The sequence below is a fragment of the Pimephales promelas genome, chromosome 1 (assembly GCF_988280905.1).
Source record: "Pimephales promelas chromosome 1, fPimPro1.hap1.1, whole genome shotgun sequence".
Classification (NCBI taxonomy): Eukaryota; Metazoa; Chordata; class Actinopteri; order Cypriniformes; family Leuciscidae; genus Pimephales; species Pimephales promelas.
The window spans coordinates 48,122,714-48,149,268 of NC_142769.1; the positions used below are offsets into that span (position 1 = coordinate 48,122,714).

At 43.1% G+C, this 26,555-nt stretch overlaps 1 protein-coding gene across 1 annotated transcript in view; it reads left to right on the top strand.

Annotated features, from left to right (window-relative positions):
* Positions 1-26,555, top strand: part of dnah2 (dynein, axonemal, heavy chain 2) — a 224,084-nt gene that overhangs the window by 159,492 nt on the left and 38,037 nt on the right. Inside the window, exons 52-68 of the mRNA XM_089130887.1 lie at positions 726-914; positions 1,128-1,213; positions 1,291-1,421; positions 1,886-2,035; positions 5,207-5,374; positions 8,243-8,403; positions 8,511-8,650; positions 10,869-11,001; positions 13,204-13,343; positions 13,473-13,683; positions 15,819-15,935; positions 16,067-16,208; positions 16,527-16,696; positions 24,192-24,308; positions 24,413-24,577; positions 24,685-24,810; positions 26,369-26,517. Of these exons, the coding sequence (XP_088987013.1) occupies positions 726-914; positions 1,128-1,213; positions 1,291-1,421; positions 1,886-2,035; positions 5,207-5,374; positions 8,243-8,403; positions 8,511-8,650; positions 10,869-11,001; positions 13,204-13,343; positions 13,473-13,683; positions 15,819-15,935; positions 16,067-16,208; positions 16,527-16,696; positions 24,192-24,308; positions 24,413-24,577; positions 24,685-24,810; positions 26,369-26,517 (2,495 nt within the window). The remainder of the gene's footprint in view (positions 1-725; positions 915-1,127; positions 1,214-1,290; positions 1,422-1,885; positions 2,036-5,206; positions 5,375-8,242; positions 8,404-8,510; positions 8,651-10,868; positions 11,002-13,203; positions 13,344-13,472; positions 13,684-15,818; positions 15,936-16,066; positions 16,209-16,526; positions 16,697-24,191; positions 24,309-24,412; positions 24,578-24,684; positions 24,811-26,368; positions 26,518-26,555) is intronic.

A 26,555-nucleotide genomic window follows, 5' to 3' on the forward strand; every position in this document is an offset into this window, starting at 1 on the left:
ACAATGCTTGCCTAGCAAGCGCTGCAATAAACAGTGCACTAAACGCATATCTACAAATGGTGTTTTTGGATTAAACCAGCGGTTATTGTTTTTATCTCCTCCCGGTTCAAAGCTAGCTTGAAGACACTCAGAAATGAGAAAAAACACATGCAATTTATCATAGAAGAGCCAACAATATCAGGAGTGAAGTTGTTTCAAGTTTTTATTGAAAAACGGAAATATTTTATTTCAGTTTAATGCCAATCTTTTTGAATTATGCAAACAGTTTTATTGAAAAAAAGAAGGAAAGGGGCATACATTCTTTCAGTTGTGTTATATTATAAAAATATACATTTCAGAAAGTGGCTTTTAATATATCAAAAAAAGGGAAGCAATATTGAAGGAATAGTTCGCCCAAAAATGAAATACGTCATAATTTATTTACCCGCATGGAGTTCATTCTTTGTTCTGTGGAACAAAAGCACATGAAAGCACTGCAAAAGTATCATAAAAGCAGTCCAAATATCTTCTGTGCTATATTCCAAATCTTATAAAGTCATATGAAAGCTGTGTGTGAAGAAAAGACTGAAATTTGAGTCATAAACTGAAAATTTTGAACCAGTGTCTAAACGTTAAAAGTGAAATGCTCTCTTTTATCTTTAATACACATGTATTTTACGTTGCTTTACTTCTATATATTAAACTAACCAATCCTGTGACTCCCTCTGCTCTTCTGTTCTCCCCAGGAGTCTCAGATAAAGCGCATCTATGGCACCATGATCAGCCAGAAGCTGCAGGAGTTTGAGGAGGAGGTGAAGCCCATCGGGGGGATTCTGACTCAGGCCACCCTGGAGCTCTACCACTCCATCACCACCCGCTTCTTACCCACGCCCGCAAAAATACATTATCTCTTCAACCTCAGAGACATCTCAAAGGTACTGATGCGTCACGTGTCATTGTCTCTCATGAGTATCTGAGTATGCTATGACCAGAAGAAAAAAACATTCATTTAGCCAATTCAGACACATATGTGCTCATACAAAAATATATTTCTTTTGAGCTTGACCAGAGAAAAAAAATCAATCATTTTAAAAGAAATTAGACTGAAGGCTTTGTGTGCAAACTCAATGCGTCTTCACTCAATGCAGGTGTTCCAGGGTTTATTGCGAGCACACAAAGACTTCCATGACACCAAACAGAGCATCACTCGCCTCTGGATTCATGAGTGCTTCAGGTACAGACAGGCACGGGCTTGCACACACACACATACGGCTTTTAGAAGGAGAAAAGAATGGAGTGTTTGTGTTTCAGGGTCTTCTCTGATCGATTAGTGGATCATGCAGACATGGAGACATTTGTGGGACTTTTGTCAGAAAAACTGGCTTCTCATTTCGATGTCCCTTACCACACCATCTGCCCCAACAAACAGCCCCCTCTGTTTGGTACACACACACACATTGCTAATTTGATGACCTAAAGATTTTTAAAATAGACATATTTGACAATATATATTTCATCTGAAAATGTATTTCTTGTTTTCCACATGATGAATTGTCAATTTAGCTGATCAGTGACTAACTTAATTGGCAAATAAATTTCCACAAGCACCTACTTTTTAATAAATAAAGTAAGTCACTCGGTAAATGCTCTTTTCAAATTTAAAATAAATTAAATCAGCAATTTCTAATTATTACTAAAGTTCAGCATTTGTCTTAAACATTTATCTTCATTTATTTTAAATTTATTACATTTAACATTTTATTACATATAAACATTTGTCACATTTATCTTAAATTTATTTGAATCTATGATATTTTTCTGTATTATTAATCTATAATAATTATTTATTTTTGGTTTTTATCTACATCTACAGTATATCAACATTGTTTGTGTGTTTTTATTGTAGGTGACTTCCTGAGGGAGCCACATGTGTATGAGGACCTGTTGGACTTTAAAGCTCTGAAGGTTCATATGGAGAACCAGCTGGAGGACTATAACCTGACGCCTGGTGTGGTGCCCATGAGCCTGGTGCTCTTCAGAGACGCTATAGAGCACGGTGAGAGCGTGGTCGGAGTGATTGGAGAAGCTTTGCTTATGCCGGGGACACACTTAACAACTGTTAGGCCCATTATGAATGTAATTTGAAACTTACGATTGATCATGGCCAAAGTCGGTGTTTGCAGTCATTGGAAACAGTCTGTAAGTGTGTTCAATTCAGTCCTAGAATGTTTCAGCTAGTCGTTAAAGGGTTAGTTCACCCAAAAATGAAAATGAAGTCATTAATTACTCACCCCCATGCTGTACCAACCCCGTAAGACCTTCGTTCATCTTCGGAACACAAATAAAGATATTTTTGATTGAATCTGAGGGCTGGATCACTCCTTCATAGACTGCCTAAGGGACTGGCTCTTGACGGCCCATAAAGTCATTAAAGAAAAGGTTTAAATATTCCATGTGCCTACAGCGGCTCAATTATAAGTTTATCAAGCGACGAGACTACTTTTTGTGCGAAAAAAACATAAATAACGACTTAATTCGACTATTCTATTACTTCCTTATGGACGCATGCGCGATAACTGAGACGAGGACGTTCTCATTCGTCTACTTCTTGTTACCGGCTGCTCCGCTTAGGAGTATTACCGCCCCCTATCGTATAAGATGATGATCCATATATAAGGCGCTCCGGATTATAAGGCACACTGTCGTTTTTTGAGAAGTTTAAAGGCTTTTAAGTGCACCTTGTAGTGCGGAAAATACGCTAATTGAAAAGCGTATGTACAGCGCGCATCTTCCTCTGCTTGTAAACAGAAAGTTTTGCGCTTCCAGCTATATCAGCACATCATCTTATACGGTAGGTGGCGGTAAAACTCCTAAGCGGTGAGCAGCCGGTAACAAAAAGTAGTCGAAGGAGAAGAACGTCCTCGTCTCAGTTCTCGCACATGCGCCCATAAGGAAGTAATAGAATAGTCGAATTAAGTCGTTATTTATGTTTTTTCACACAAAAAGTAGTCTCGTCACTTGATAAACTTATAATTGAGCCGCTGTAGGCACATGGGATATTTAAACCTTTTCTTTAATGACTTTATGGGCCGTCAAGAGCCAGTCCCTTAGGCAGTCTATGTAGGACTGATCCAGCCCTCAGATTCAATCAAAAATATCTTTATTTGTGTTCCGAAGATGAACGAAGGTCTTACGGGGTTGGTACAGCATGGGGGTGAGTAATTAATGACTTAATTTTCATTTTTGGGTGAACTAACCCTTTAAGTGGCATGGGCCAAAAGATTGCAAGTTTGAGCCTACAACGGAAACTCCACGATCACCAGTGTGCAAATTTGCTTCTGTCGTCGTAACTTATCATGGTGCCATTGAATGATGTGAAAAACAAATTCCACTAGTTCTGTCAACAATATTCATGGAACGGTTATTATACAGCTCTAATCATATGCTTCCGTCCACATCACAAGCCCCGTAAATCAGTGACCAATCTTCCTGATTCTCATTCAGTACTCACACATACACTCACCTAAAGGATTATTAGGAACACCTGTTCAGTTTCTCATTAATGCATTTATCTAATCAACCAATCACATGGCAGTTGCTTCAATGCATTTAGGGGTGTGGTCCTGGTCAAGACAATCTCCTGAACTCCAAACTGAATGTCAGAATGGGAAAGAAAGGTGATTTAAGCAATTTTGAGCGTGACATGGTTGTTGGTGCCAGACGGGATCTGCTCAGTTACTGGGATTTTCACACACAACCATTTCTAGGGTTTACAAAGAATGGTGTGAAAAGGGAAAAACATCCAGTTTGCGGCAGTCCTGTGGGCGAAAATGCCTTGTTGATGCGAGAGGTCAGAGGAGAATGGGCCGACTGATTCAAGCTGATAGAAGAGCAACTTTGACTGAAATAACCACTCGTTACAACTGAGGTATGCAGCAAAGCATTTGTGAAGCCACAACACACACAACCTTGAGGCGGATGGGCTACAACAGCAGAAGACCCCACCGGGTACCACTCATCTCCACTACAAATAGGAAAAAGAGGCTACAATTTGCAAGAGCTCACTAAAATTGGACAGTTGAAGACTGGAAAAATGTTGCCTGGTCTGATGAGTCTCGATTTCAGATGGTAGAGTCAGAATTTGGCGTAAACAGAATGAGAAAATGGATCCATCATGCCTTGTTCCCACTGTGCAGGCTGGTGGTGGTGGTGTAATGGTGTGCGGGATGTTTTCTTGGCACACTTTAGGCCCCTTAGTGCCATTTGGGCATCGTTTAAATACCAAGGCCTACCTGAGCATTGTTTCTGACCATGTCCAACCCTTTACGGCCACCATGTCCCCATCCTCTGATGGCTACTTCCAGCAGGATAATGCACCATGTCCCAAAGCTCGAATCACTTCAAATTGGTTTCTTGAACATGACAATGAGTTGACTGTACTAAAATGGCCCCCACAGTCACCAGATCTCAACCCAATAGAGCATCTTTGGGATGTGGTGGAACGGGAGCTTCGTGCCCTGGATGTGCATCCCACAAATGCTATCCTATCAATATGGGCCAACATTTCTAAAGAATGCTTTCAGCACCTTGTTGAATCAATGCCACGCACAATTAAGGCAGTTCTGAAGGCAAAAGGGGGTCAAACACAGTATTAGTATGGTGTTCCTAATAACCATTTAGGTGAGTGTACATTACTTTCTTTGAAATCCTATGCACTTCAGCCCTCAGATCCCCCGCGAGCATGAATAATTACCCTTCTCATTCCCACAAAGAAGAACGCCTTCGCATCAGCAGGGAGAATAATTAGACATCCGGTTCCCCAGCCTATATGTCACTCAGGCATTTACTGTCAAAGACGCATATAAGAATGCTTTATATGCATCCTGCCACTGTGACATTAAAGTGGTCTCGCATTCAGCTCCATGAATGCACCTCACACATCACAAACACTCAGTTCAATGACACGCCGCTGCGCGTAGCTGATTGATTACGAAATTAGCAAGTATAACGTGTATGTTTATATGCATACGTTCATAACTAATTATGGTTTTGTGCCAATTAGTTTCCTTTGTGATCGGTTGTTTGTTTGGCCTTCTGCGGGGAGAGTGTGTGTGTGTGCATTTGTGTTTGTTAATGTTTCATTGACCAAATGACACATGATTCATGCAAGTAAATGCACCGTTGTGATTGTAATGATGAAAACAGCGCCCTCTCTCTGCCCCCTCAGTAATGCGTTTGGTGCGTGTGATCAGTCAGCTCCGAGGGAACATGTTGCTGGTTGGTATCGGTGGCTCGGGCAGGCAGAGTTTAGCCAGACTGGCCGCCTACATCTGTAAGTTTACGGTCTTCCAGGTGGAGGTCACCAAACAGTATCGCAAACAAGAGTTCAGAGAGGGTGAGTTCTACACACAATTTACATGTATTCGCTTAGCATATGATTGTTAAAAGAAACTTACAGTTTACGTATGGTTAGTGTTTGGGGGAAACGCATTACAAGTAACACGAGTTACGTAATTAGATTACTGTTTTCAAGTAACACATATTAAAATACAGTTTTATGAGAATTGGCCTTCAATCCGGTGGTTTACTTCGCTGGATATAGCGAATGATGAACAAGATAAACTGAGTAAGCTTAATTTCACAACAAGTAATCACACCAAAAAGTCTCACTTTATTAAAGGGTTAGTTCACCCAAAAATGAAAATGTCATTAATTACTCACCCCCATGCTGTACCAACACCGTAAGACCTTCGTTCATCTTCGGAACACAAATAAAGATATTTTTGATTGAATCTGAGAGCTGGATCAGTCCTAGATAGACTGCCTAAGGGACTGGCTCTTGACGGCCCATAAAGTCATTAAAGAAAAGGTTTAAATATTCCATGTGCCTACAGCGGCTCAATTATAAGTTTATCAAGCGACGAGACTACTTTTTGTGCGAAAAAAAACATAAATAACGACTTTATTCCACTATTCCATTACTTCCTTATGGGCGCATTCGCGAGAACTGAGACGAGGACGTTCTCATTCGTCTACTTCTTGTTACCGGCTGCTCACCGCTTAGGAGTTTTACCGCCCCCTACCGTATAAGATGATGTGCTGATATAGCTGGAAGCGCAAAACTTTCTGTTTACAAGTGTGACGGTCTTGCCTGGGCGGTCTTTCTGCTGGGTGGAGCTGCACAATGGAGATATAAATGTGGAAATAGGGGTTTCACTTTATGGAGAAAGAATCAGTTCCACAGCGTGTCTCATTATCTCTGCTCTGTTTATTTAAAACAGTGCTCTTTCTTTTCTAATCTTTGCGTTGTGATCGTATAGTGAGTACAATTTTTCAGACTGACAATAGGACATTTCCAGTCAATTAATCACAAATCAACTCAATGAAATGATGAACATATCAATTAAAATAAATGTAAAGAGAAACATTCCCACCTAGTGGCGAATATACAGAATACTACATGAATAAAACAATTAATCCATTAAACATATTATAACAACATATTTTATACACATTACCTGCACAATGGAGATATAAATGTGGAAATAGGGGTTTCACTTTATGGAGAAAGAATCAGTTCCACAGCGTGTCTCATTATCTCTGCTGTGGGCGGTCCCTATTCCGTACACTAAATGCCATCACGCATCAGCCAGATGGCGCTGTCCCCATTTATGCAGAAATTTAACATTTTACACTCCGTTACACAAGCAGAGGAAGATGCGCGCTGTACATACGCTTTTCAATTAGCGTATTTTCCGTACTACAAGGTGCACTTAAAAGCCTTTATTCTTCTCAAAAAACGACAGTGTTCCTTATAATCCGGAGCGCCTTATATATGGATCATCATTCATCTTATACGGTAGGTGGCGGTAAAACTCCTAAACGGAGCAGCCGGTAACAAAAAGTAGACGAATGAGAACGTCCTCGTCTCAGTTCTCGCGAATGCGCCCATAAGGAAGTAATGGAATAGTGGAATAAAGTCGTTATTTATGTTTTTTTTCGCACAAAAAGTAGTCTCGTCGCTTGATAAACTTATAATTGAGCCGCTGTAGGCACATGGAATATTTAAACCTTTTCTTTATTGACTTTATGGGCCGTCAAGAGCCAGTCCCTTATGCAGTCTATGGAGGACTGATCCAGCTCTCAGATTCAATCAAAAATATCTTTATTTGTGTTCTGAAGATGAACGAAGGTCTTACGGGGTTGGAACAGCATGGGGGTGAGTAATTAATGACTTCATTTTCATTTTTGGTTGAACTAACCCTTTAACCGATGTCTTGACTGCTGACTTTCGAATGTCCAATTCAACCATACTAATAAGCAAAAATGACTTTAGATAAACATCACATTTGTGCTTTTATTGCTGAAGTTTGAGTGTTAAACTTCTCCGGCGTCCTATTTTTCTACAATCCAGAATTGGCAAAAAATATAACTTTTTTTTTTTTTTTTTCTGTAAATGTAAATTTTACATTTACATACTTTATAAAGACAGTTCACTTCGTGTAAACAGACAGGAGCCATCTTAGAAAATAGTCTCGACAAGTCGTCCACGAACGCTGTTCATACAGTTCAGAAGTTCGGTGAAGTTCGGCTAAACGAAGTGAACTGTCTTTATAAAGTATATTCTTATTAAACGGTCTGTACACATACAAAGTTCTCAATGCTTCGTTTTGCATGTATGGAGCCTCATTATGTTTCTGTGTTAGTGTGGGGCTATTTTGAGCCTTGTTAGTGGTATAAACTAGCGATTTCTTTTTACTTATTATATGCCCCCATTACTAGCATTATACGCTAAACAGTTTTTAGAGATAAAACTCTTTACATTCGATTATCATGAAAACAAATCTCAGAGAACGGTTGACTAGGTACCCATGTTTTATTAGACCAAAAGTTCATTTTGTGCCAGAGTTCTCCTTTAAATTAGTTAAGTAGCCAGCATCTAAACCTGTTTTGCTGGTCCTTTAAAGGGTTATGTGAACATTCAGGCATGTTCAATTGTATTTCAAGACCAACTAATGTAAGGCATTTGGCTGAGTTATTCTTTCTATTTCAGATCTCGGATATAAAGCTCTTTTAATATATACCAAAGGCGTTGATATTTTGTCCTGTGGCATGTTGTGGTAAATCAAAAGCTGAAGAATAATGCCTCTTGCCCCAGTGCTCAGGACCTAAGGATCTATTATCGTACGCACTTTGCAGCCTCCACAGCACAGTTTAATGTGGCTCTAATGGAATATTCGACATATTTCTTCTCCCTACACAGATATTAAAAAGCTCTATCGGCTGACAGGAGTGGAAAACAGGCCCACTGTGTTCCTGTTTAATGACACACAGATCGTGGACGAGTCCTTCCTTGAAGACATTAACAACATCCTGAGCTCAGGGGAGGTGCCCAATCTCTATAAAGCAGACGAGCTCGATGAGGTGTGTGTGTGTTTTCATATATGTTTTTAATGTTTGTGGCTGTAGGCTTGGGTTTAATAATGTCTGTGACAGTGAGAGCAGATTTCCAACATGTTTTGTTTGTGTAGATCCAGAACGCTCTGTCAGACTCAGCCAGGAAGGACAATATCCTGGAGACACCAGACGCCTTGTTTAACTACCTGATAGAGCGCGTCAGAAACAACCTGCACATTGTGCTGTGCATGAGCCCTGTAGGAGATCCATTCAGGTGCACTCTATCAGTTTCGCTTTATTTTGTGTTTTATTTGCATGACAAAAAAATGTTGAAACAATGCATACAATGAGAAACAGGGCAAAATAAGGTGAAATAGCAACATTTAAAATAGAGTTGAAGGTTAATGTCACCTATAAAATGAAAACATTTTGCTGCATAAATATTTACAAATATTATTATTAATTTCTTTTTTTTATTTTAAAGCACAATAGTATTATTTCAAAAGTAATATATTTCTTGTTGTTCTCTTTATTTGTTTAATTTTTAGAATTGAAATAATAATAAATTAATTTAATTAAACATATTTTGAATAATAAAAAAAATCATTATTATTGAATGAATTTAATTTAACAATTTAATTGGTACTTTCCTGTTATCCGGACCCCACGATGTCCTACCCCTAACCCCGCCCCTAAACCTACCCATCACTGGGGTTAAGACCAATCCGGGATGACTATAGTTCCGAAATGGTATATGGTGGGGTCCGGATAACAGGAAAGTACCATTTAATTTAAATAAACGTGATCAGCTTCTGTTTTTTTAACAGTTAAATATAATAATAATAATAGTTATTTATTTATTATTATTAAGAGCAACACTAGCTAATCATTTTCCTAGTTAAATTAATTTAAATGTGCAGAGTAGAACTAAGCATAAATACATTTTGAAAAAAGAATACATTTCAGTATGCAGTAAGATGAATTTATGAAACAAATGAAAAAATTTTAAGAACAAGAAAATCTCACGAATTTATACACTTGTAACTCATAAATGTATAAACATGAATTCATACACTTATGAACTCTCATGAATTCATACTAATGAACTTTAAAACTAGTAAAAAATAATAAATAAATAAATAAATAGTAAATAATAAATAATAATAAATAGTTAAAAAATCTTGCAACACCCTAACAACCACCCAAATACTTTAGCACACCCTAGCAACCAACTAAAATATATTAGAACACCCTAGCAACCAACCAAAACACCGGAGAACACCTTAGCAACACCATAGCAACCACCTAGTGGCGACGATATTAATAATGAAAATAGATGTAGATGGAGGCATAAAGGAAATCTCTATCCCTCAAACTGTGGCAAGCTAATGCATACTATGCTAGTTACGTACTATAGGCATCACATGACTGTAACCCGCCACCACTTCAGCATTCAGTGTCTCCACGAAATCCCATGTGCGTGGATTTAATATAGCCGACACATGCACGCCTACTGCTTATAATCTAACTCGCTCAAATAGTGAGTCAGCCTTGATTACCATGCTAACATTGAGATCCATCCTGTGGCTTCCTATGGCTTAAGATCTCTCTCTCTCTCTCTGAAGGCTTGATTCACAGTGAACTCCAATATACGGTTTATCCGAACAGACACGCACACGGTATAGCTGCTTATGAATCAACCGATGACTCAGTGAGCGAGTTCAAAGTGGAGGAGAGATACAACTGGGTGAAATTAGAGGACACGACAGGAGTAAACCTCTCTGCCACTGTCATTTCACACACATCAGGAAGACAAAGCTCCACAAGATCTACAATCGCTTTACCGCGTGCTGTCGTAAACTCGCAAGCGTCTTCATAAATGATATAGTAAATCTGGCTTCCCCTCTCTCTCTTTCTGTTTGCTTTTCCATCTTTAGCTCGCTGTGTCTCAGTCAATTTCAGCTTCAGGGGCTTTATTGGCATGACTAACAACAGTGCGTTTGTATTGCCATGCTACCTGCACACCATAGTTATAGTGTGCTCGATCAATAATGATAAAAAATGACAACACAAATAACAAGGAAGAGCCATAATGCATGTAAATATTAGTTTCGATGAGAGACGGAGATATGTAGACGCGGTGCATTGTTCACTGGCCCCCAGACGGCGGCTGCTTTGCAATTATGCCACACTCGCAGCACTATAGAAACATGCATGGAAAATGTTCCCGTTAATCACTCATTTGCATCTGCCGTCACATGAAGGAGGCGTAATGTGACCCTTAGGGCCATGACTTGTTAAATATGACAGCCCGAATCATCTAAGCACTCACTCTGATTGGTCTGGCACTGGTGTGACTTTAATAAGCATGACTGAACCGGTGGGTCATATTAGTGTTTGTGACAAATCAATGCAAACCGTCTTGAACTGTGCACATAATAGAGGGATTATGGGTATGTAAGGCCTGTTTGTTTCTGTGTTTATTTGATTAGGAACCGTCTTCGTCAGTATCCGGCGCTGGTGAACTGCACCACGATAGACTGGTTCTCTGAATGGCCACGTGACGCTCTGTTGGAAGTGGCAGAACGATGTTTGGATGGACTCTCTCTAGGGAGCGAGGATGGGGTGAGAGACATCAACAAACGATGGATTTACAAATGTTTGCAGAACACAAAAATTGCTTATGGAAATATTCGTGTTCGATAAGTTAACATCTACCCCGTTCAATGATTTTGAGGTGTACCTCAATTTAGAAAAACAAACAAAAACAGATGTATTTACAGTCGACAGTTGCTTCCTAGACATCCAGTGAAAGTGTAGAACTAGTAATGCAATATTTTTTTATTTTAGATATTTTTTAGAAAGTGCACTCAGTAGTTTTGTAGTTGTTGTACTGTCCGTCATCCTTGACTTATACTGTCCCCTAGTGGTGTGGATGTAGCTATTTTTTTTTTAGTTGACAATGCCATTGTTGAAATGTGTAATTAGTAGTTAGTAATTAGTAGATTTTCTCATCCGGTCCCACTTTATATTAAGTGGCTTTAAGTACTATGTACTTACATTGAAGTTACTACTTTGATACATTGGACTTATTGTCTACATACATGTTTTTACATTGTACTTATATTTTGAAAATACCTGCATGTAATTAAAACTGTAATTAATTGATGTAATTACTTTTGTAATTACACAGTTGACCCTTCCCTTACACCTTAACCCACCCTGATACCTACCCATACCACCACACCTGTCCCTAACCTTACCCATATCACACCTCAATGGCAGCAAAAGTGTTTTACAATACAACCTGAACACAATAAGTACATTGTACTTATTTTCCTATGTAAGTACATAGTACTTAAAGCCACTTAATATAAAGTGGGACCTCTCATCCAAATATATATATATATATATATATATATATATATATATATATATATTTAAAAAAATCAATTAAAGTGGATTACAGAGTGAGTATTATTTGGCTAGTCATGGCTAGTAATGCCGCCATGACCTCGGTCAATGAAATGAATAAATAAATTTGTTATATTATATTTTTACTTAATAATAAACACTTTTATTGTGCAATTTAACACATTTCTTTGGCAAGGGTACATTAAATTGATGAAAAATGACAGTGAAGACAAAAAATATTTATTTTGAATAAATGTTGTTTGTAGGGCTGTCAAACGATTAATTGCTATTAATCGCATCCGAAATAAAAGTTTGTGTTTACATAATATATGAGGGTGCTCTGTGTATAATTATTTTGTATATATACATAAATACACACACATGCATGTATATTTAAGAAAAAAATATTTTTTATATATAACATATTTATATTTATATATAATATAAATTATATCTAAATTAATCTTTATACAGTATATAAATGAAAATATTATCAAATACATACAAGCATGTGTGTGTGTGTTTATATATATATATATATATATAAAATAATGATACACAGTGCACCCACATATATAATGTAAACACAAATTTTTATTTTGCATGCGATTAATTGCGATTAATCGTTTGACAGCCCTAGTTGTTTGTCTGTTGCTTCATGGTTTTCACAAAAATATTAAGCAGCACAACTGTTTTCAACATTCATAATAGTTATAAGTAATGTTTCCTGAGCAGCAAATCATCATTTTAGAATGATTTCTGAAGGATCATGTGACACATGAGAGGAAATTCAGATTTGATCAGGGGAATTAATTACATTTTGAAAAATACACTCAACTAAAAACATTTTAAACTGTAATTAAATTTCACAATATGACTGTATTTGTATGTTTCTGATTAAATAAATGCAGCTTTGAAGAGCATAAAAGACTTCTTTCAAAAACATTAAACTTTTTAAAGAGGGATAGATTACCTCAAATTTCACTCAGAATATTTCTTTTATGCACTACAAGTCCAATTCAGTCAGTGATGCTGACCCCTGGCCTTTAATTTGTAGTCTTTTTGAGCTACTTCATCTCTTAGTGGCTGCTATTGAGTCGTAGGTTAATTGAATTTCCAGTGTTAAGATTCATCATGAGTCTTCCTTCATCTCTGTGAGGATCTTCAGTTTCCTTTGAGAGGGATGTCATTCAGACCTGTGTTTCTTTTTACTCACAGTTTTTGAACTACAAATCACTTTGACTCGAGGTTCTCCATTGAGAGGCTCATTTGTTTGGAGAGAGTTCAAGCCTACTTTTCTTTTTGTCTGTTTTAGGATTAGCTTGGGTTTAGCATACTTCTGTTGTGACCTTGTGCGAGGTTTGTTTAAAAGCGAGGCTGCCACAACTTGTCATTTCTCTGGCGGCTTCACAGATCCAGTCTAAAGTTGCCAGTATCTTCGTGACCGTGCATCAGTCTGTGGCCCAGTTCTCTCACAGGATGAAAACAGAACTGAAGAGACACAATTACGTCACACCCACCAACTACCTGGAGCTGGTTTCTGGATATAAGAAGTAGGAATCAAACACACTTTTCTCAATAGTTTAGAGGATTTTTGAAGACATGATAGTTTCCTGTTTCCTATAAATCTCTTACTCGAACTAAAACAAAGTGTTTATTCTGAAAACTCTCTCTTTTCTCAGGTTGTTGTCTGAGAAGCGCGGTGAGCTCGGAGAGCAGGTGTCTAAGTTGAGGAATGGCTTGTTTAAGATCGATGACACGCGCAGTAAGGTGGAGGCCATGTCTGTAGAGTTGGAAGAGGCCAAGAAGAAAGTAGCTGAGTTCCAGAAACAGTGTGAGGAATATCTGGTTGTCATTGTGCAGCAGAAGAGAGAGGCTGATGAACAGCAGAAGGTGTGTGTGTGTCAGTGTCTACTGTTTATTAGGGATCAATGGTATAAACAAACTCTTATATTACAGTATACGAGTCAAAATCTTCAGTTGTAGCCGTTGTAAAAAGCGATTTTTAACTATTATTTACAACAGAATATACATTTCAATGGGTTTAGATTGTTATAAGAGACCATCAAAACCACTCTTTTCCTGACAAAAAAACTATTTCATTTTCTAAAGTCAATGGGTCTCATTCATGAAACATTCGTAAATATGAGAGTGATTTGTGCGTAAAGAGACCTTCCCGAAAACTCTTCTCCTGATTCACAAATACTTCGTAAGCGTCAGATGTGATAGTGAAATGTGTGTGTGTTAGTGAATTCCAACCAGTCGTAAATGGGATGCGCGTGCACGTTCATTCTCAATTACCATAAATCTCGCCCATTATATCCGACTGACATCTATATATAGGCATATAATAACATGAATGAGAATGAAAAAGAAAGATTTCTCGGATGCAGAAATTGAAGTTTATTATCAGAAGTTCATTCAAAATGCCAATTTTATTTTCAAGTGTATACAATGGCCTATCAGATCCTAAAAAAAGGAAGCATATTACAGATGCAGTTAATGGAGTTTCATCTGTTAATCGAACAGTCCCAGAAGTGAGAAGAAAATGGTTCGACATTAAGCTTGACAGCAAAAAACGAATTAGTTCACTTCGGAAAAATCGTATTCAAACTGGAGAAGGACCGCCGTCGATCACCAGATCTGCTATTACTGGCTCTCATAATAGAAGTAAAAAGAAAAAAAACGTATGTAATTACTATATATAAAATATTTTTTCAAAATGCTGTTTAAATATGTACCCGATAAGGTGAATGCAGCCTTATTAATGAGCAAAATGTTCAGATGTTAAGCGCACCATTTACGCGTGGCTGGGAGCAGGTGTAGATTTCTTGCGTAACTAACATTCGGAAAATACGAACAATTTAATGAATCCAAAAATTTACGCCAGAACCACTTTAAACACGATTTACACACAAATTCGTTCTGCTCGTGTTTCATGAATGAGACCCAATGATTTTGCGACAGCTGGATGTAATATTTTTGACAAGCCAAACATGTCAGTCTCTGAGTAACATGTAATTTATTGAAGCCATAATGTAAGTATCACGAACTGCGCAAAAAGCATTTTATAATTACTCAAAACAAACATATTTCAAATCAAACACAGTCCACCCATTACGCATGTAACCACGTCCGTCAAAACCTAGGCTGGCTGATATAACACACTCACGGCCATCAATCACTCAATACTTACTGGCCCTACCCTACAATCCTTCTGTTGTCAAATCCACATCATTTGAATATCACAAGACTGATGTCTGTTAGAAAATAAATAGTATTTACGAGAAGCAGAGGTCCAGCGAATCACTCATTTCCTGGAAAACACATGTTGTGAATGAGTAAAAATGGCTTCCTGAGCGGCTTCAACATGCGGTCCGTCCTTTCTTTTACCGTCTCCGGGTCTGTCAGAGACGATAACCGGCATAAAACAGAGTATAAATTTGTTTTTCATTCACTGAAATTGAATTCTGATTCTCACATTCCTGATTTGAATATTTTCAATATTCTTTTCATAACTTTGCCAATCTTGAGATGAATCCCTGTAGTCGTCCAATTTGACTCTCGTAAGCTGATGTTATAATTTTATAAAATGTGGTTTGATTACTAAATTCTCAGTTGTTTAAAAGATTAAGGCAATCATCAAAGTTTGATGGAATGCTGTTTAATTTTCCAATGAAGATTTGTACATAATTTGTTGCATTTAATTTCCCCTTTGCAGATTTTGACTCCTGTATAATTTCAGTACGAAATTACGGCAATATTGTGATAAAGCTACATTGCATAATCATATAGCATGAAAAATATGATCTTTTCTAGTATTTATTGTAAATATTCCTGCATATGCTGTTGTATAAATCAGATGTCTGATGATATATATCGCCATATCAGTTCAGCATTACTCTTTATTGATGTTGCATATTGATGTGTGTGTGTTTGATAACAAGTGTGTGTTAGCTAGCGTTCGTTCTTTGGATATTTATACCCTCGTTGGTTCGTCTGTGGTGTTTCTTACTGTGTGTGTGTAGGCGGTGGGTGCTCACAGTGAGAAAATAGAAGCAGAAGAAATCAAGTGTAAGGCCATGGCTGAGAACGCTCAGAGAGACCTAGATGAGGCACTTCCTGCTCTAGAGGAAGCCATGAAGGTCATTCAGCATTCATGCAACTATTACTCTCAATATGACATGATACAGCTACAGCGCAACTGAATATGTGATGCATAATGTTTTCATCAGCACTTGAAAAAACTGCGGTAATCTTGTTGGACTGTCTTCAGGCTCTGGAGTCGCTGAATAAGAAAGACATGACGGAGATCAAGACTTATGGCAGACCTCCAGCTCTTGTGGAAACCGTCATGCAGGCAGTTATGATCCTCAGAGGATGTGAACCAACTTGGGCTGAGGCCAAGAGACAACTGGGTAGGAGAAAAAGAGAGTTCCAGATCATTATTAAATCACTCAATCACACTGATGTCACACATGGATTCAGGCGCTGGCTCAGGCATGAAAAATCCATACCAGACTACTGTATAACCCAAATCTCATGAGCCAAACCGAGAGAGAAAGACTCGGGCGAGGGGAGGGTTGGGTGATTCATTAGCATGCCGGGATATATTTAAAAAGGTCAGCACATTGCAGTAGAAAGCACATAACAACAGAACAGATTGCGGGGGGGGGGGGGGGGGGGAACGTGAAATATGTGCTTGCCTCAAGCTGAAAACAAGCCATTTGTTTTAGGAGAGTCCAACTTCATTAAGCAACTGGTGAATTTTGATAAGGACAACATCTCCGAACGCGTGCTGAAGACCATCGGACAGTACTGCACTCAGCCCGACTTCCAGCCCGAGATCATCGGACGGGTCTCGTCTGCTGCCAAGTCCCTCTGCATGTGGGTCAGGGCCATGGAGGTACCAAGAACGGTGGTCTTGTAGTTGTCACGTTTATTCGATTGGCCCGGTCACACGAAGAACGAAAACTTTACTACCGTCCACACCGACAATTATTCTATGTGCTTTAAAGGAGTAGTTCACTTTTAAAAAAAACTTTTGCTGATAATTTACTCACCCCCATGTCATCCAAGATGTCCATGTCTTTCTTTCTTCAGTCGAAAAGAAATTAAGGTTTTTGATGAAAACATTCAGCATTTTCTCCATATAATGGACTTCAATGGGAACCAAACGGTTCAAGAGAGTTTCAGTACAAACTGCAAACTGTTCAAAGGGCTTTAAGCGATTTCAGATGATGAATAAGGGTCTTATCATGTGAAATGAGCGCTTATTGAAATTTTTTTTACAAAGTTTAAGTTTTATAAGCTCTAATGCTCGCCTTGCTCTGTTCTGTGATGCCCGTTCGTGACTCTCCTGTTCGAACTCGTTTATCAAAATGAACGAATCTTTTTCCAAGTCATTTGGTTAATTCAACGAAAGAAATGAACGAGTTGACTCATGAAAAGATTTGTTCATTTTGATAAACGAGTTTCACATCACAGAACGTGCATCACAGAACAGAGCAAGGCGACCATTTGAGCTTATAAAACTTAAACTTTGTTTTTATTTTTTTAAATGAGCGATCATTTCGCGTGATAAGACATCGTTTAAAGCCCTTTGAACAGTTTGCAGTTTGCACTGAAACTATCTTTTGGACCTTGAACTGTTTGGTTCCCATTGAAGTCCATTATATGGAGAAAAATCCTGGAATGTTTTCATCAAAAACCTTAATTTCTTTTCGACTGAAGAAAGAAAGACATGAACATCTTGGAATACATGGGGGTGAGTAAATTATCAGCAAAAGTTTTCTTTAAAGTCACCATGAAATAATTTTTTATGTAATTTTGCAGTGTTTATTACAGTATAAATGATTTGTCACGGCACATCATTTATCTTATTGATGTTTCCTCATAATAATTCTCAATATCTCTTCATTAATCCCTCCTCTTCACCAACCTGTCACTCATGTGAGATTGCAGCAATTTGCAAATGACAATGATTCAATCAATTGTAGATGGACAGATTAACTTTGAGAAGCTGCTTCACTCAGATATTCGTCACAATAGGGAAGAAAACATAATCGCAATTTTTGTTTCATATTGGGATTTGGTTTAATTTTATATTGAGTTTTAATGTTTTCGTTCATCAGCTGGGAAAAAAAATCACTTTGAAAGTGTCAGAACAAGTCAGCTTTATTTAGAGGATGGCTCTGCTTGCCATCGTCTTTTAAAACCCAACTAAGCAAACCAAAGGTAGCGATAATAGCAAGAAATCCAAATATTATTTTTTAAAAATCAGGATACCTTTGAGCAATATTTTTTAGTTATTATTGGTAAAGTTATCATTCTTGGTGTGAAGGGGCCTTAAGAGTGTGACACTAAAACATGAGTTCCCTTTCGTAGTCACGGAAGTGACGGAGATTGGAGATTGGGGGTTTCGCATAGAAAGCCAATCCTCTTCGAGTATTAAAACACGAGCCAATGGCATGCAATGCCTTGGGGCTGCGGAAATTTGCATAGCGTACTCCGCCCTACTCCGTGAGTATAAAAGGAGGAAGTGAACGCAACCGCAGTATGTTTTCGCTTCGGAGCCAAGAGAACCTCTTCACTCCTGAAAGCACTGTTCAAGACTCTTCGAGACGAGCGTCCTCTTCAGTGTTGGTGTGACGGCGGTACCCAGCGAGATTCTGCATCGCCTGCGATCTGAGCAGTGGTCTGCCAGACTTTGCGCTTCTCCCTGGTCGCTTCAGCGCTGAAAGAGTGAATTTCCTCCTCTCATTGAAAGAGCTGCACGCGCACGTCTTTTTAAAGACGGTTCGCCCGTGCTCTTCTGGGTGTGATTGATTTCTGTCGTCATCTGATGGTCACGATCGCTGCTTTGTATGCCTGGGCATTTCAGCATGCAGCAGCAGCGTTCGTGGATGACTCATTTTCCTTCTGTGGGAACATGACCATCTCTACACTGAGGTCGAGACTCAATGATCTCACTTGAGTGAGAGTCCCGGTCCCCCCCGCTCGATCGGTTTCCTCCATAGGGGGCCCGTCGACCCGGGGACCTGGTGATTTACGGTGATGGTGTGGGATAAGCCCCGACGATTCCTCGGGCCACACCTCCCGCCTCAGTGCGAGAGCCAGCGAGCGTTAGTTCGATTCAGTCGGTTGCTTCTTCGGTGGCACCGGCTGCTTCGGGCAGCGCTCCAGATGATGATGCGATGTCGATCACAGCATCACTAGGCGGGCTTGACTCCTCGGGAAGTGAGGATGCGGCCGCGTTGCCTCCCTCGGGAGCGTCAGCGCCGCCGTGTCTGATCCCGCGATGATGGCCGTGCTATCTCGGGCGTCCGTGAGCATCGGGTGGGGGTGGAACTCCGCCCCTCCCCGATCTCTCGCGGCTGAATAATTGGTTTTTGGGTAACGCTGCCGCCTTACGGCCACGGCCAACCCCAATTTCCTTTTTTCCCCGAGTTGCATGCGGAACTGACACGCACTAAAAAATAAATAAATAAATAAAAAAATAAATAAATAAAAAAGCGTGCTTAGTTCCCCGCCCTTCCTCCCCTCGGCGATGCGGCTGTCTGTGGGTACGCTGGGGCTCCCCCGGTCAACCGGCGGTTGCTCTCAGATGCCCCTCCAAAGCCTATGGGTTCTCGTCGTCTATGGCGGCGCGATTCTGTAGAGCGGCGGGACAGGCAGCCTCCGCCCTGCATATGATGAGCACCTACAAAGCTAGCTGCTCAGGAATGTGCACGAGGAGGTGACGGACCAAGCGAGCGGCGAGCCTGTCGCCTACCTTGTCCTTAAACGGGTCACGGAGGCGGTCGCTCGCTCCCTTGGTCAGGTGATGCCCACCGCTGTGGTCCAGGAGCATCATAATGTTCGGCGGTGCGGTCCAGGACTTTGCCCAGCACTTCTCGACCGCCTAGGAGCAGACGAAGGCGGTTTCTCTGCCCCGACGGCCAGCTGCTGCCTCCAACCAGCCGTCGGCTCGGACGCCTCCGCCAGCTCGCCGCCGAGGACGCCCCCCTGCGGCTCCCTTCCCTCCCACGCGGCCCCAGCAGCAGCCTTCAGCCGGTTCGCGTCGCGGAGGAGGCCACAGGTAAGCGTCCCAAGAAAAGAGCCCCCCCTCAGGCCGCGTGCCCCGCTAGATGCCAGGCGAAGCGATGTTCCTGAGGCGGGCCGCTCAGTGATAGTGTCATGGTTTTTCTCAGGAGGCGGTGGCAGGGCCCCTCCTTCCCCGGTGGAGGGCCGGTGGAGAATCTTTTGTTCTAGCTAGCTCCCTGAGCTGGTTGAGGAAAAGCTGACACTGTCATTGAGCACACAGACTGGAATGAGCGCGCACGACGTCCAGTGCGTCGCCCCGTTCATTCCTCTCTGTCTCGGAGGGCGCGGAAGGGTGCGTGTGTCGTCCCCGGGCTACGCCAATCCCTTCCCCCTCTGTCGCCAGACCCCCGGCAGAACAGACCCCCGTGGAACGCTCTGCCTTCCCTGGTCTCTTCTGTCGGGGAGCGGGTTTCGACGGTGCATCCGGACGGGGTAACTCCTGCACGCATGCCGGTCGACCCGCCTCGCTGCCCCTCCGGGGGGACGTCTGTGGTTCGCATGACCCCGTTGGCTCACTTCCTGGAAGCCTGGCTAGCGCTTCCCGGGGTTCCCGCTGGGTCATCAGAACGATCGGATTCGGCTACGCGATTCAGTTCGCACGGTCTCTTCCCCGCTTCAGGGGAGTTCGCTCCACGATGGTTGGTGGCAATGCCCCAGTCTTGAGAGCGGAGATTGCGACCCTGCTGGCGAAGGGTGCAATCGAGACGGTCCCTCCAGCCGAGGTGAGGTCCGGGCTTTACAGCCCCTACTTCATTGTCCCCAAGAAAGACCGGTGGGTTACGACCGATCCTGGACCTGCGCATTTTGAACCGTTCTCTCCATCGACTACCGTTCAAAATACTCACGGCCAAACGCATTTTCGAATGTGTTCGGTATCAGGATTGGTTTGCAGCGATCGACCTGAAGGACGCGTACTTCCATGTCTCCATTCTCCCTCGACACAGACCGTTTCTTCGGTTTGCCTTCGAGGGCCAGGCATACCAGTACGCCGTTCTCCCATTCGGGTTAGCTCTGTCCCCTCGCGTCTTCACGAAGATCGTCGAGGCAGCCCTTGTTCCCCTTCGCGAACACGGGGTTCGCATCCTGAACTATCTCGACGACTGGCTGTTACTAGCACACTCTCGAGCTCAGGTTTGCGAACACAGAGACCTGGTGCTACGGCACCTAGCCCGTCTGGGCCTTCGGGTCAACCGGGAAAAGAGCAAACTTTGCCCCGTGCAGAGGATCTCTTTTCTCGGCATGGAGATAGACTCGGTCGCCATGTCCGCGCAGCTCACGAACGAGCGCGCGCACTCACTGCTGGCTTGTCTTCGACAGTTCGAGGGCAAGAGTGCGGTTCCACTGAAACTATTTCAGAGGCTCCTGGGGCATATGGCATCCGCGGCCGCGGCAACGCCGCTCGGTTTGCTTCATATAAGACCGCTTCAGCTGTGGCTTCGCGATCGAGTCCCGAGGTGGGCATGGCATCGCGGCTCGCTCCGAGTTCCAGTGACTCCGACGTGCCGCCGATCCTTCTTCCCGTGGTCGAACCTCAGCTTTTTACGGACAGGGTCCCTATTCAGCGAGTTTCCAGGCATCTCGTTGTCTCCACGGATGCGTCTACCACGGGTTGGGGTGCCATGTGCAATGGGCATGCAGCCGCCGGTTCCTGGACAGGAGCCCAGCGCCTCATGCACATCAATTGCCTCGAGCTGTTGGCAGTACGGCTCGCCCGGCACCGCTTCCGAGCGTGCTCTAGGGCCAGCATGTGCTTGTCCGCTCAGACAACACTACGGCAGTAGCGTACATCAACCACCAGGGGGGGTCTACGCTCGCGCCGGTTGTCGCAGCTCGCCCGCCACCTCTTGATATGGAGTCAGAAGCACCTGAGGTCCCTTCGTGCAGTTACATTCCTGGAGACCGGAACCGGGCAGCCGCGAGCTGTCCCGGGCCCGTCCCATCTCCGGCGAATGGCGACTCCATCCCCAGTCGGTCCAGCTGATTTGGGACCAGTTCGGGGAGGCACAGTTAGACCTGTTCGCCTCTCGGGACTCGTCCCACTGCGCCCAGTTTATTCTCTGACCCGCGGCTCTCTCGGCTCGGATGCGCTGGCGCACAGCTGGCCACGGGGCCCACGCAAGTGTGCGTTCCCCCAGTGAGCCTCCTTGCACGGGTGTTGTGCAAGATCAAGGAGGACGAGGAGCAGGTCTTGCTGGTAGCCCCCTACTGGCCCACCAAGACGTGGTTCTCCGAACTCTTGCTCCTCGCGACAGCACCTCCTTGGCCTATTCCTCTGAGACCGGACCTACTCTCTCAGAGACGGGGCACTCTGCGGCACCCTCGTCCCGATCTTGGAGGCTGCACGTGTGGCTCCAGGACGGGACGAGGCAGGTTTGAGTTCGCTGCCACCTGCGGTGGCGGCAACCATCACTTCCGCAAGAGCGTCGTCCACGTGACACCTTTATGCGTTGAAGTGAAACCTCTTCGTCAATTGGTGTTCTTCTCGCTGAGAAGACCCCCGGAGATGTTCGATCGGAGTCATGCTTCCTTCCTGCAAGAGGGGTTGGAGCGCAGGCTGTCGCCCTCCACCCTTTGGATTATGTCGCGGCCATTGCCGCGTCTCATGATGCAGTGAAAGGTAAGTCTATGGGAAGCATGACCTGGTCATCAGGTTCCTGAGGGGAGTGAGGGGGCTAAATCCCCCTCCCTCCCCTCCTGCCCTCTGGGGACCTCTCAGTAGACCTGGGTGCTCTGCAGAGGCCTCCCCTGGAGCCTTTGCAGTCGGTAGAGTTTTTGCCCTGTCCTATGTGACAGCACTCCTGATTGCATTGGTATCCATCAGGAGAGTAAGGGACCTGCACGCACTCTCTGTTGACGAAGTGTGCCTGGAGTTCGGGCCGGCTTACTCTCACGTATTCCTGAGACCCCGGCCTGGATATATGCCCAAGGTTCCTACCACTCCCCTCCGGGACCTGGTGGTGAACCTGCAAGCGCTGCCCCTGGAGGAGGCAGACCCAGCCTTGGCACTGCTCTGTCCGGTACGTGCGCTCCGCACCTATGTCGACAGAACGCAGTGTTTCAGGACCTCAGACCAGCTCTTTGTCTGTCATGGGGGGAGCCAGAAGGGAAGGGCTCTCTCAAAGCAACGGCTGTCCCACTGGATAGTGGATGCCATTGCTTTGTCTTACCAGCAGCAAGGCCTTCCGTGCCCCCTTGGTGTGACGGCCCATTCCACTCGGAGTGTAGCCTCCTCTTGGGCTTTAGCGCACGGCGCCTCGCTAACAGACATCTGCAGAGCTGCAGGCTGGGCGACACCCAACACCTTCGCCAGATTCTATAATCTGCGAATTGAGCCGGTATCCTCTCACGTACTCGTTTCGGCCAGTTCTGGATCCGCTCAGGTGTCTTCGCTTGCTCGCCACTCCACTCCCCGGACTGGATAAGTGCGATATTTCCTCAGTTCTTCCATTGAAGTCTTGAGTCCTCCAGCACCGACGATGCGGGCACCACTGCGTTGCTCTGGATGCTAGCTAGGTGCCTCCATGCGCACGGTTCCCCATGGTAACCGTCTCATGTGTATTATCCACTGTAAGCCTCTCTGAGCATGTGTCTTCCCTTGGCAAGCCATCTGCCACCCCTGGAGTTTAAATCAGTAGCCACCTGCGGTTGGTACTCCAGTGTTCCATATGCGTTCCTATGTGGCCATATGTGTATTCTTAAGTCCTCCCTTCGGTAGGCAGCTGGTAGCATGTCCCCTTCGGGATATGTTTCCCAGTGTACCTTGGTAATCCTGTGTCAAAGTCGGATCCCCCAAAAAAAAAAAAAAAAAAAAAGAGGTAAGGCTCGGGGGTTCAGTCTTTCGCAGGGCACTGGAAGACAGCTTGAAGATGGCGTGATGGCACAGACCCCCAATCTCCGTCACTTCTGACGTAACTCGAAGTGACTACGAAAGGGAACGTCTCGGTTACGTATGTAACCCTCGTTCCCTGAGTAGGGAACGGAGACGTTACGTCTCCCTGCCACTTCTGCTGTATCGCTGGGTAGAGGCCGAGTTCAGTCTTGGCTCCTCAGCGAAGACATACTGCGGTTGCGTTCACTTCCTCCTTTTATACTCACGGAGTAGGGCGGAGTACGCTATGCAAATTTCCGCAGCCCCAAGGCATTGCATGCCATTGGCTCGTGTTTTAATACTCGAAGAGGATTGGCTTTCTATGCGAAACCCCCAATCTCCAATCTCCGTCACTTCTGACGTAACGTCTCCGTTCCCTACTCAGGGAACGAGGGTTACATACGTAACCGAGACGTTTTTTTATATGCTGTGTCTGTGTATATATCAGGTTTACGGCCGTATCTTCAGGGTGGTCGAGCCGAAGAGAGCCCGGCTGCATGGAGCAATGACTCAGCTGGCTGAGAAACAGGCCTCACTGGCTGAAGCTCAGGGCAAACTCAGAGAGGTCAGTGTGTGTCAGTGTGTCCTGCAAGCTTGTGGACGTGCCTCTATGTTAATGCTGTTTGAGTGATATAGCGTGATATAACATGTTTGTGTGTACGTCTATAGGTTGGAGAGAAACTGGATCAGTTGAAGAGACAGTATGATGAAAAGCTGGCCCAGAAAGAAGAGCTGCGGAGGAAATCCGAGGACATGGAGCTCAAACTGGACCGGGCCGGCAAGCTGGTGTCTGGACTGGCGGGAGAGAGAGTTCGCTGGGAGGAGACAGTTGTTGTACGCACACACACACACAGTCACCCTGATGTTTTATATATGGATGAGAAATGCAGCCAGAGGTCTCTGATGTGTGTGTGTGTGTGTGTGTGTGTGTGATTGGTCAGGGTCTGGAGAAGAACATGTCCTGTGTGGTGGGAGACTGCCTGCTGGGTGCTGCCTTCCTGTCCTATATGGGCCCTTTCCTGTCCAATTACAGAGATGAGCTGGTCACAGATATCTGGATGAAACAGGTATCTATCTATCTATCTATCTATCTATCTATCTATCTATCTGTCAGTCTGTCTGTCTGTCTGTCTGTCTGTCTGTCTATCTATCTGTCAGGTTATCTATCTATCTGTCTGTCTGCCTGTCTGTCTGTCTGTCTGTCTGTCTATCTGTCTGTCTGTCTGTCTGTCTATCTATCTGTCAGGTTATCTATCTATCTGTCTATCTGTCTGTCTATCTATCTATCTGTCTGTCTATCTATCTATTTGTCTGTCTGTCTGTCTGTCTTTCTGTCTATCTATCTGTCTGTCTGTCTCTCTGCCTGTCTATCTATCTGTCTGTCTGTCTGTCTGTCTGTCTGTCTGCCTGTCTATCTATCTGTCTGTCTGTCTGTCTGTCTGTCTGTCTATCTATCTATCTGTCTGTCTATCTATCTGTCTGTCTATCTGTCTGTCTATCTATCTGTCTGTCTGTCTGTCTGTCTGTCTGTCTATCTATCTGTCAGGTTATCTATCTATCTGTCTATCTGTCTGTCTATATATCTATCAGTCTGTCTATCTATCTATTTGTCTGTCTGTCTGTCTTTCTGTCTATCTATCTATCTGTCTGTCTGTCTGTCTATCTATCTATCTGTCTGTCTATCTATCTATCTATCTATCTATCTGTCTGTCTGTCTGTCTGTCTGTCTGTCTGTCTATCTATCTGTCTGTCTGTTTGTCTGTCTGTCTGTCTCTGTCAGGTTATCTATCTATCAGGTTATCTATCTATCTGTCTATCTGTCTATCTATCTATCTGTCTATCTGTCTGTCTGTCTGTCTATCTATCTGTCCGTCTGTCTGTCTGTCTGTCTGTCTGTCTGTCTGTCTGTATGTCTGTCTGTCTGTCTGTCTATCTATCTATCTGTCTGTCTGTCTATCTGTCTGTCTGTCTGTCTGTCTATCTATCGTCCGTCCGTCCGTCCGTCTGTCAGTTTATCTATCATCTATATATCTGTCTATCTATCTCTCTGTCTTTCTGTCTGTCTATCTATATATCTATCTGCCAGTTGATCTATCTATCTGTCAGTTTATGTATCTATCTTTCTGCCTGTCGGTTTATCTATCCAACTATATGTCTGTCTGTCTTACTGTCTGTCTATCTATCTACTGTATCTATCTATCTGTCTTTCTATCTATATATCTATCTGTTTGACTATCTATCTATCTATCTATCTATCTATCTATCTATCTATCTATCTATCTATCTATCTATCTATCTATCTATCTATCTATCGTTCTATCTATCTATCGTTCTATCCATCTCATCTGTCTGTCAATCTAAATGTCTGTCTGTTTTGCCTAAGCTCTCCTTTAGCCCCGAGGATAAACATGGTGCTAATAGCTTTTATTGATACACGTGTCAAGCAACATCACATGCATCTCGAGCACTACTGTCATTTTGCAGCGGAACTGGTTTAGTATTGCATAGTATTGCACACTTTACGGATAATAGTATGACGTTATGCATTTGACAGCTCTGACAATTTCTCTTTCCTCTCATTCAAATGCCCTTGCCTGAATCCTTCGCTACCCTTTTCATCTCTAGGTGAGAGAATTGGAGGTGCCGTGTTCTCCGGGGTTCAGTTTCGCAGTGTTTCTGTCTAAACCCACGGCAGTGCGCCAATGGAATATCCAAGGCCTCCCATCTGATGCCTTCTCCACCGAGAACGGAGTCATCGTCACCCGTGGCAACCGGTCAGGCCCAGAGAGCCAATCCCTTAACGCTAATTAGA